Consider the following 12490-nt stretch of genomic DNA (forward strand, 5'->3'; position numbering starts at 1 on the left):
TCCCTTGGTTTGGTACATAGGAACTTGGGTTTTTTTTTTTTTTTTTTTTAGGTAACCAGATTAAATTTTAGGGGTACCTAAATAAATAAACAGCTGATGAATAAATAAAAAACTTAGTAATCAACACCTGGAAAAAAATATTTATGCAATAGGGCTAGCATAAGAAAATAATAATAATTAGGTATTTTATTTTATTTACTACCTTACGGCTTACGGGTCAGTTACCTCAAACATAAACACTTGTTAATATGAGTGGGACTTAATTTATTGTCACTTAACCAATGAAACATTCTGTTCTTGTAGTGTGGTCACACTGATCACTTGAACTAACAAATATAGTATGGCCATTTATTTACATGAGTAATGAAGTAGGTGTGAAATTTGGAGCTTCAACCTCTAAAGCAGCGTCAGCGTGTACACTATGGTCGACTGAAGTCGATCAACATCGACTGGAATCCATAATATAAATGAATCCCTTAAGGAACCCATTAGAGAGTAAATGTTTAGATTGTTGTGTTCCAGTACATGTAGGGACACTATTATAAGTCACCATCAAAGTGTAGACGCTGCTTTCCCGTTAGTTAAGTTAGTTATGCCTCACTTAGACGAAACATGAGTACTTGAGTAGCGAGTACAGTTTAGTCACTTGAACTAACAAATATACTATGGCCATTTATTTACATGAGTAATGAAGTAGGTGTGAAATTTGTAGCTTCAACCTCTAAAGCAGCGTGTACACTATGGTCGACTGAAGTCGATCAACATCGACTGGAAATACTGGAATCCATAAGTTAAATGAATACCATAAGGAACCCATTAGATTAGAGAGTAAATGTTTAGATTGTTGTGTTCCAGTACATGTAGGGACACTATAAGTCACCACCAAAGTGTAGACGCTGCTTTCCCGTTAGTTAAGTTAGTTATGCCTCACTTAGACGAAACATGAGTACTTGAGTAGCGAGTACAGTTTATATTTCCATGTAGATTTAGGTAATTAAGTAGGTGATGTATAGCTAAAAGCGTGACACAAATCTAGAGCAATTTCTTGTTAGAGTTTGTTTTAGAAACCGTCATCCCGGATGATTGTGATCCCCGAGGTCGTTGAACTTTACCTTTGAGGGATAGCCAACTCGGGAGAGCAAGGTACCTAGGTAGGCATCAGATACGTCTTTTCTTTTTTACTCACAATAGAAAGCTAATCTTGAAATCACTTAAAATTATACCTAGGTATTTGAAGGGGTGTGAACTGAAGAGAGAAAGAAGGAGGACCCCTCTAAAAAAATCAAAAAAAATATGCTCTCACATCAGAATAAATTGTTTCCTGATTGACCCCTTCTCTTCTGCCGAGAAAATACAAATTAATATCCTCTAATATCCTAGATTGTTAGGGAGATAACGATAGTGTGCGAGTTAAAACACATCCCGCTATTACAAATATTATTAGGTCACGCGACATCCGCGTGTTGATAAAAAAAGAAATAATAGAAAAGCTATCTACCTACCCAAGTGTGGATGGAAGTCCAAATTCGGTTAAAAAATTCTTCCGTGAAATGTAAGTTGATTCCTACGTGCACATTTTTTTTTTTAAATCGCATCGAATATTCAAAGTGACCTCACTGCGAGTTTAATATCTATTACGTCATCGTCATAACGTTTGCGAAATGCAAAATCACAATAGTCGACACCGTCGATCGACGCGACTGAAACCGTACACTGCGGACACTACAACATAGATCCACCTCGTCGCTCGATGATCGATCGACAGCCGTCGACTATGTGTGAGTAGACTGAGTAGGTAAACAACGTGATCTCGAGGGATGGGAAAGTAGCTATTAGCTTGAACTTTTTAAGGATCCAGACAAAATAAATGATATAGGGTAAGTGTACCATTTATTCGCCCACCTAAAAAACGTACCATTTATTGGCCCACCTGTGCCATACGCCACATAAGTCTGAACCAACCAACCCGTTTGAAAGAAAGCCCAATGGAAATTATTTCAACAGTAAAGATGTCAGTGACACACAAGTGAAGAGAAAAACCAATATGACGCGACAATACAACAAAATAAGCACGGTTCGATAGAAACTGCTTTTCTTCTTCTTTCTTTTGAACAGTTCTTTTTTTACGTACCTACTTACAGGGTAATAACGTAATAATACCCTACTATCGATGATGCTTACGTTTAGGCCTAACCATTAAAAATAATTTTACGTTTTGACTGCCTGATAGCCTTAAATAGCCAACTCGGGAGAGGAAGGTACCTAGGTAGGCAGATACGTCTTTTCTTTTTTACTCACAATAGAAAGCTAATCTTGAAATCACTTAAAATTATTCCTAGGTACTTGAAGGGGTGTGAACTGAAGAGAGAAAAAATGATTTCATAAGTAACAATACGATTGAAAACAATCGGCAAATCAATTATAACACATCGTTCGTGCAAATATTTAAAATGAATAACAATCGAAACAGTGAACTTAGTGGAAATGTCAACTCAAATGCAATAGTACAAAGTAATGTTGGTGTTAGCAATTATTACAAAGGGATAAAGCCAATTAACGTGACAACAACCAATGAGATTACCAAAGGAAATAACGATTGTCGTCCGAACAACACAAGATCAAAAAGTAGCCAAAACAATGAAACCATGAGCACTGACAAGGTATCGCAAAAAATCGACAGTTTCGTTACAAATAGTTCATTCCCAATCAAACATAACACATCTGAAACAAACAATAATGAAACCTTCAGGATGCAATCCTTTTATAACAAGAACATGACTACAAGTCGTCAAATAACGAACAATAACATTGCTATGAATAGTAATATTGGAAATATTGGAGGAGTAGTAGTAGCAAACAATTCCAATATTTTCGACCCCAACGGACAAAAAAATGATGAAATCACTCATGGAACGCCCAATATAGCTGTAAACAATCAGTGTGTAGACGATTCTATGCAAATGAGCACTGTGTATGAAAAATCAGACCGCAAAACAAATGCCAAGAGAAAATTTGGTTCGGGTGAAAATTTATTGGCGCCCCTACATATTACACCAACCTTGAATTTAGCACAGTCTGCAGTAAATTCACCAAGAGCATTACTAATGGTGACTAAGAGAAATAATGCCAATGCTAGAGAAAAGTAAAGGATTGAAAAGTTTCTAGTTTCTAACACAAAAACTCACGTACCCTAGGTAAGTAGTTCTTGTACTCTAGGTTAGGTACATAGGAACTTGGGTATTTTTTTAATTTATTTATTTATTTATTTTTTTTTTTTTTTAATAACCAGATTAAATTTTAGGGGTACCTAGGTACCTGAATAAATAAAAAGCTTAGTAATCAACACCTGGAAAAAAATATTTATGCAATATGGCTAGCATAAGAAAATAATAATACATACTACCTTATGGCTTACGGGTCAGTTACCTCAAACATAAACACTTGATGTATGAGTGGGACTTAATTTATTGTCACTTAACCAATGAAACAGTCTGTTCTTGTAGTGTGGTCACTTAAACTAACAAATACACTATGGCCATTTATTTACATGAATAATGAAGTAGGTGTGAAATCTGGAGCCTTCAACCTCTAAAGCAGCGTGTACACTAAGGTCGACTGAAGTCGATGGACATCGACAAGAAACTCATAAGATAATCCCATAACTAACCCATGAGAGGGAAAAGGAACTTTTCAGTAGGTCTTATGATTTCAGTAGGTATAAAAAAAAAAAAAAAAAAAAAAAAAAAAAAAAAAAAAAAAAAAAAACACAACAGACGTGTCTCGTATTTACATTGTGTCGTCTGTTTTGTGCAGATACAACGGGTTCGGTATCAGCAAAAAAGTCAACACACACATTTTGAGCTCAAAAACTTGTCCGGGAAGCGTTGTTTTCGGTAAGTGTCACATTTTCATATTATCTTTCTTTCGCCAAACGCCATCGGTCTGAACTGTCATGTGATATGTGCTGATCTGCTCATGCTGACGTCAGCACGACAGGCCGAATTAAATTGTCAGCAGATTTTTCTGCTTTCTTTCTTTTCTTTAAAATTGTTTAATTTTCCTTTTTCCAATTATTTTTCTTTATCCTTTTGACTTTCCTTTTTTTTTTTTAATTTTTCAAAGTCTATTCTAAAGGGACTTTACCTACTTCTAGGGCTATTTTTTTAACAGAACTTCGTTGAAGAACCTTTTTTCAAGGGAAACGTCTATTTAAATAGTTTCCCTTGAAAATGTCTATGAAATAGGCGAAACTCCGAGTCTGGATAAATAACCGACTCGTAAGTACCTATCCATTTTCATAAACAACCTAACTAAAATAGTATTTAGGTACAAAGGATGTCAAAATTAAATAAATTCATTAATGTGGATATCTGTAAAAACCTATCTACAAGGCGCTAGATGAATATTTTCAACACAACACAAATAAATTGACAACAATCAATAATCATCAATTCATCACAGGTAATTAACTAATTACTGTTGTTCTTTTTTTTTTCTTCTTCTTCTCTTTCTTTCCTTTCTTCTCTACTATTCCCCTTTTCTTTCCCCTACTCTTCCCAGACCCTCCCTCCGGCGATTATGTTCGCGGATTTCGCGATTATGTTCGCGGATTTCGCGATTATGTTCGCGGATTTCGCGATTATGTTGGAGGTAGGGAAACACGGGCCAAATGGCACCTCTAGTGCTTATGAGGTCTTAACTAAAAAAATAAAAGTCACACAGATATGTAATTGTGTAACAAAATAAAGCATAATTTTAGCTACAAATTAGATTAGACAAGAACGATATAATATGTATCACTGGAAGAAACTAAAAATATTTTTATGAGAGTACCAAAAAAGACCGTTTTGCCCCGAGGATGAGGCAAAATGGTCCTATACCATATACGTGCAAAACACCTTGGGGCAGAATGGAACCCTGGGCACTATTCTCCCATGTACAATTCTGCCCCAGACCATTAAAAAACCATTTTGCCCCAAAGCGTCAGTGATTTGAAAATTGCATGCGAAAATTGCATCAAGCACTCGTGAAATCGAAAAAAACCTCCGTACTCTTCGAAAACAAAAGATAAAAGAATCAACCACAGATCAAAACAAAGATAACACTTGCAGGAATAGTTCCTAGTCCATCCAAGAGACCTCAGCACTTTCTAGCTCCTAAAAAAGGCGGATCATCGTTTTGCCCCGATGTGCCGTTTTGCCCCGTGTTCCCCTACATATTTTCCTTTGAGCCATGATCGTTAGTGCATAGGTAATAGGTACCAAATAAATAGATACCCATAGTGCTATGGCTCATAGATTTTTTTATGCGTGTACATGATCAAATCAACTAATTTGAGTAATTCAGTAATTATGTTGATTACTAATTTTAGTTGATCATTACTAGTTTTAGTACGAATACACATTTCAAAGCTGTGCGAATTGCGAGTAGTGCGAATTTAATGTTTTAGCAAACCGGCCTCCCCTGGCTGTGTCACTGAATGTAAACGCCTGATAAGATTAAACTCCTTATGATAGAAATATTTTATGCTAAACGATTGCTGGATCTTTGCTTTAGAAAAAACATGTAAAAATACTAAATTCTCATATGTAGGTGGCCTGAGAGACGTGATAAGGGCACCACAAGTTAGGGTGGCGAGAACTCTATTGTAGGTGGCCTGAGAGACGTGATAAGGGCACCACAAGTTAGGGTGGCAAGAACTCTATTGTTGGGCTATTTCCCCTGATTTAGGTTGTTTAAATGCTACTTATATAAAGCCTCAAGCTTCCCGATATAGACTTCAATATTAGAGTTCCGAAACCCAGTCACTCGATTGGGCTTCCGGCACCCTAGATTTTCTTCAGGGTGGTTTCTGTTTCCCCATGCCAGCCTAGTTAGCTTAGTTGGTAGTGCGTCTGCCTTGTAAGCGCTAGGCCGCGGGTTCGATTCCCGCCCGGGGCGGATTTTCATAGAAATATTTTATGTTAAACGATTGCTGGATCTTTGCTTTAGAAAAAAACATGTAAAAATACTAAATTCTCATATGTAGGTGGCTTGAAAGAAGTGATAAGGGCACCACAAGTTAGGGTGGCAAGAACTCTATTGTTGGGCTATTTCCCCTGATTTAGGTTGTTTGAATGCTACTTATATTAAAGTCTCAAGCTTCCCGATATAGACTTCAATATTAGAGTTCCGAAACCCAGTCACTCGATTGGGCTTCCGGCACCCTAGATTTTCCTCAGGGTGTTTCTGTTTCACCGTCTTTATTAATTTCGTAGCAATGAACCATCTGCTACTTTGGACTGTGTCGGACCTGTGTCGTAGTATGTCTATCCTCGGATAGATGATAAATTTCAGAGGGGGACACAAGTCGGATTTATCTGTCGGGACGCTAATCGGTGCTTCGCATTTGTCTTTTGGGAGTTTAGGAGCAAATCAGAGCCCCTCACCATTAAGGTAGCTTTTATAGTCATGAGCTGTGCACATAAAATGAGTTGGAAGAGTGATATGTGACGTATTCAGTAATTTTGACTCGTGTTCGTGAGTCAGTTTATGATCTCACAGCCAACATCATCAGTTTAAAACTAGGTATTCTAGGTACCAAGAGATGAGTAGGTAGCTGAGTCGGTATTCCTCGCAGACTCATTCTGGAATAACAAGCTACCTACTTATCTAATCATAATCACGTGCTGTACTTACTGGTATTAATCGTTCTGCTAAGATCTAAATTTGTGATTCAGTGAACTGTAGACCTCAGAAAAAAAAGGCCCTTACCGGAGCATCGATCGGTAACAAATTCCAATGAGCGTAATAAATTAATATTTTCACCATCTTCTTTCAACACTATACAAGTTTCGTGGAAAATAAATAGGACAAGTAGGTGCTATACAGGAATCTTTTTCTTCGCCTTTTCCGGTGTTCAGACGGGGTCGGCGTTTTTCGTCAGCCCTAGGATGATTGTTTTGGGCTGACATTTAGTTTTGACTACAAAAATTTCCGAGTGGATGCCAGTCGCAATGCACCTTTGCTATTTCTTTAGCAGGAAAAATCCTGGTAGGTACAGCTCAAAAGGAGAAAGAAAAGAAAGGGAGAGGGAAATTTTGCAATTTTATAAGTTTATAACATAAAAGTAGATTAGGTACATAGATCTACTATTAATTGCATGTACTAAATTATTATTATTATCTTGTGTTTGTTCCTTCATAATATAGGATTATCTATAGAAATAAAATTGTAGATTTGTCTGTACATTGCTTAGAATCGTGAAATTTTTAGTTATTCTTACTCCTTATGCATCCACAATTCCAAAAATCACATTAAAAAAATTCTGTGTGTGTGTATGTGTGTGTGTGTGTGTGTGTGTGGTGTGTGATGGTGGGTGTGTGATGGGTGTGGTGTGATGGGATGTGTGTGGTGGTCCCGTACAAAGGACGGGTCAACCACTAGTAGGTAATATGTATGACAAAGTATGTATAATTACCTAAAAAAATATATGAATATTATCAGTGGATTGAAATACTCGGCTCCATACTAATTTATTATCATTTTCATCAGCAGGTACTCACTAACGCTGACGTTCAAACTCAAGATCAAACCCTTTTGGGTCAAAAAACGACCTTTGGCCAACAATCCCCAAGCTACAATATCTGGGGAATGTGATACTTTGATTCCTTTGAACAACTCAAAGGCTGGGAACTGTTCCCATCTGTTTGGCGTTCGTTGGACTCAAAATATTCTTTAAAAAAAAACTCAAAATGTTCTTTTAAAAAGGAAAAAAATACACTAAAAAAATCAAAATCAATAAAGATAAACCTCTGATAGGTACTCCGGCTGCTTTGTTTTGTTTCGTACCTACCTAACTATATCAAAGAATTCAAGTTTACGTGATAAGACGCTCTCAGGTATTCTAGGTACCAAGATGAGTAGGTAGCTGAGTCGGTATTCCTCGCAGACTCATTCTGGAATAACAAGCTATCTATACTTATCTAATCATAATCACTGTACTTACTGGTAATGGTTCTGCTAAGATCTAAATTTGTGATTCAGTGAACTGTAGACCTCAGAAAAAAAAGGCCCTTACCGGAGCATCGATCGGTAACAAATTCCAATGAGCGTAATAAATTAATATTTTCACCATCTTCTTTCAACGCTATAGGTACAAGTTTCGTGGGAAATAAATAGGACAAGTAGGTGCTATACAGGAATCTTTCCCTTCGCCTTTTCCCGTGTTCAGACGGGGTCGGTTTTCGTCAGCCCTGGGGATGATTGTTTTGGGCTGACATTTAGTTTTGACTACAAAAATTTCCGAGTGGATGCCCGTCGCAATGCACCTTTGCTATTTCTTTAGCAGGAAAAATCCTCTCTGTTTAAAGTCCCCCAGTCAGACTGAGCTGGTCCACTCTTTGTCCCCCATCCAGACATAATGTAATTATGACATAGTGACATATTATACAGAAATGGGCATTATAAAATACAGGAAGGGATGGACTTTGGATAAAAGATATTATCTACGTACATAAGAGTAATAAGAAAGAAAGTAAAAGAGTCTTATTCACCTGGTTACATAGGCTTACACCTAGGTAACCTTTACAAATAACTTCATACAAAATATAATAATTTAAAACAACTTGATACAATATAAATTAAAGTCCACAACATGCAGAAGTACCAGAAGTCTGAGTAGTGCACTGGTCTAAGCTCAGAGATTCTGTTTAGTGCGTGTACGAGAATGTACGATCAGTTGTGAATCAGGATTTTATCAAGAACTGAATCGCGAGTGTAAATTTTGGATTTGTAAAAAAATTTGTAAATTTTGGATTTGTAATGGAGTTTTGTGTAAATTTCGCGTAAAAGTGTAAGTGTAAACAATTAAATTACCTACCTATTATCTACGAAAATTTATTTTAACCTATGCTCTACTTCGTTTTGCTGTAAGCTTTTTTTAATGTCCGTAATTCTTTGTTTATAAAACGTATTTTGCTATACCTAAATGTGAATAATTTTACCCTAATCAATAGCTTAACTTTAGATTTTAAAGCAATATATTTTTTACAATATTAAAATAATTCGTTTACTTACCTAGCTACCTATGTATTTGCAAATTGTATACCTATAAATAACTTAATTCCTAAGAAATATTATTCAGATAGATATAATCTATTACTTATTAACCAATAATCACCTACCCATATTTTCCACTACTAAAATAATCACCTAACCTATTTTTCAAGTGTAAATATCTAAAATTGAGTGTAAATAAATTGAAAGTCTTGTGTTTACAAATCGATCCTGAACTGATTTTGTCTTAGCTCTTGGATTATAAACATCTCTTCGTTCTTGGAATAAGGTAAGAGAACTTTGTTTTTCAGAGGATCCCCGAATTCTATGAAACATCCAATAATCCCTAACGGTCAAACTTTCTTGACTTGGCGGGGCGGAGCGCTACCGCGCTCCTTAATTATTTATCCAACTTTTAAATTCTTTGTCAGACCAGAAATTTAGAATAGTAGGTAGATTTAGTTACCAATAACTGAGAAATGGATATTATAGATAAGTTCAACCTAGCCACAACACACATGGTTGTTACCTACTGAATGATTTATCAATCAAAATGAATCAATCAGAAGGTAATAATTATCAGCCAGCCCTAGAGCCAAAACGTAGATATCAATATGTACCTATAAATAAAAATGTGAGTAGGTAAACAAAAATAAGTAGGTAACCACGTAAACATTATAAATAGAACTTTATATTGGGTACCTAGTTACATTTATCTCATTGAAACTGAGATCTTATAGTATCTACAAAATATAGGTAGGACTTAAGTACCTTTAGATTTAGACTCAAGTTATTAAAGTATCCATGGTTAAATGCATATACATTACTTTCATAACTACATAGCATTGATAACATTCCTCAGGTACTTGTATTTGTGCTCAGGATTGTAATGGAGGTAGGGGAACACGGGGCAAAATGGCACCTCTAGTGCTTATGAGGTCCTAACTAAAAAAATAAAAGTCACACAGATATGTAATTGTGTAACAAAATAAAGCATAATTATAGCTACAAATTAGATTAGACAAGAACGATATATGTACGACTGGAAGAATCTAAAAATATTTTTATGAGAGTACCAAAAAAGACCGTTTCGCCCCGAAGTTGGGGCAAAATGGTCCTATACCATATACGTGCAAAACACATTGGGGCAGAATGGAACCCTGGGCACTATTCTCCCATGTACCATTCTGCCCCAGACCATTAAAAAACCATTTTGCCCCAAAGCGTCAGTGAATTGAAAATTGCATGCGAAAATTCCATCAAGCACTCGTGAAATCGAAAAAACCTCCGTACTCTTCGAAAACAAAAGATAAAAGAATCAACCACGGATCAAAACAAAGATAACACTTGCAGGAATAGTTCCTAGTCCATCCAAGAGAGTTCAGCACTTCCTAGCTCCTAAAAAGGGCGGGGTGTCGTTTTTCCCCGTGCTCCCCTATACATTTTCAATAATAATTTATGAGAGTACCAAAAAAGACCGTTTTGCCCCGAGGATGAGGCAAAATGGTCCTATACCATATACGTGCAAAACACCTTGGGGCAGAATGGAACCCTGGGCACTATTCTCCCATGTACAATTCTGCCCCAGACCATTAAAAAACCATTTTGCCCCAAAGCGTCAGTGATTTGAAAATTGCATGCGAAAATTGCATCAAGCACTCGTGAAATCGAAAAAAACCTCCGTACTCTTCGAAAACAAAAGATAAAAGAATCAACCACAGATCAAAACAAAGATAACACTTGCAGGAATAGTTCCTAGTCCATCCAAGAGACCTCAGCACTTTCTAGCTCCTAAAAAAGGCGGATGATCGTTTTGCCCCGATGTGCCGTTTTGCCCCGTGTTCCCCTACATATTTTCCTTTGAGCCATGATCGTTAGTGCATAGGTAATAGGTACCAAATAAATAGATACCCATAGTGCTATGGCTCATAGATTTTTTTATGCGTGTACATGATCAAATCAACTAATTTGAGTAATTCAGTAATTATGTTGATTACTAATTTTAGTTGATCATTACTAGTTTTAGTACGAATACACATTTCAAAGCTGTGCGAATTGCGAGTAGTGCGAATTTAATGTTTTAGCAAACCGGCCTCCCCTGGCTGTGTCACTGAATGTAAACGCCTGATAAGATTAAACTCCTTATCAGTTCTTATCACAAAGCAGACATTTCCCCCTTTTGTCACCCATTATTATGATTATGACTCTCCCCTCCCCTCCTTTACCCTAAAAAACATTCTATTTATGAAATGTTGAGAGCCACCTAAATTGTTGTGATTTTTTTCCTTCCTCTTTTTAGTATGAACTTTTTTTCTAAACTATTACCTATAATTTTTCATTTACTTTTGCCCCGTTGCAAAATTACCAAAAATCACATCACAGGTACCCATTACTTCAACTTTTATACGAAATAGCCAACCACACCGGGGATTTAGCTCTACTAACGGATGATGCGTTAGAATTTTTTAGACTAACTCTTACTCAGCCTTATCAAAAAAAGAGATAAACTGTCAGCATAATGCAATTTTTGGTCCAAAGCTGAGAGTCTAAATCTAAATAAAGCACTACTTACCAGCAGTCCGGCAAGTAAACTTGCTGTCGATTTACATAATTTCCTTGTTTTTATCTTTTGAGGACTGATGGCTGATGGTAAGTGTGCTATAAATTATTTTACCTAAAGATCAGACCAACCTTTAAAAAGGAAAAAATAAGATAAAACCGGACCTAAATAGTAAAAAGGGGGAACCAGGAACCACTATGTGAGGTCTATTTTTTACCACCTTATAAGGATTATTACATAAATAACTTTGCAACGGCCATGATGTAATATTATTGAGGAAAACAATGCATGATTGGTTTTTACTAGTTCAAATCGAGAATTGACGTAATTTTGACGTCACAATATTTGTTGAGCAGTACAAAGTTGGTTTCAGGAACAAGTTCCTGATGATGGTCAGAACTCTCAGATTTATAAGTATGTATTTGTATATTATGTGCTTAAAAATGAACCATTTAATTGGGAAAAAGTCCATGTCTTGGCCGGAATTAAACCTCCGAACGTCTGATTACCAAACTGACATTCTGACCAACCAGAGGGTCGCCACTGACCAGGTCAGGACCTGAAGGACGGTCAAGAGATAAACTGTCAGCATAATGCAATTTTTGGTCCAAAGCTGAGAGTCTAAATCTGAAATAAAGCACTACTTCTTTACCAGCAGTCCGGCAAGTAAACTTGCTGTCGATTTACATAATTTCCTTGTTTTTATCTTTTGAGGACTGATGGTAAGTGTGCTACAAATAAAATTATTTTACCTAAAGATGAGACCAACCTTTAAAAAGGAAAAAAAATAAGATAAAACCGGACCTAAATAGTAAAAGGGGGGAACCAGGAACCACTATGTGAGGTCTATTTTTTACCACCTTATAAGGATTATTACATAAACAACTTTGCAAC

General features: G+C 36.4%; 1 protein-coding gene across 1 annotated transcript; it reads left to right on the plus strand.

Moving 5' to 3' along the window:
- The first annotated feature begins 2450 nt into the window (after window positions 1-2450).
- On the plus strand, window positions 2451-3146 carry LOC108252166 (AAC-rich mRNA clone AAC11 protein-like). The gene has a single exon (XM_017443309.1). It carries the CDS (start codon window positions 2451-2453, stop codon window positions 3144-3146), a length of 696 nt encoding a protein of 231 aa, XP_017298798.1.
- Window positions 3147-12490: the final 9344 nt, after the last annotated feature.

The sequence above is a fragment of the Diaphorina citri genome, unplaced genomic scaffold (assembly GCF_000475195.1).
Source record: "Diaphorina citri unplaced genomic scaffold, Diaci psyllid genome assembly version 1.1 scaffold311, whole genome shotgun sequence".
In the NCBI taxonomy this organism is placed as follows: Eukaryota; Metazoa; Arthropoda; class Insecta; order Hemiptera; family Psyllidae; genus Diaphorina; species Diaphorina citri.

What these genes read in the sequence shown, in the direction of transcription:
- LOC108252166 (XM_017443309.1), top strand. Translation starts at nt 2,451, where the DNA reads ATGAATAACAATCGAAACAGTGAACTTAGTGGAAATGTCAACTCAAAT.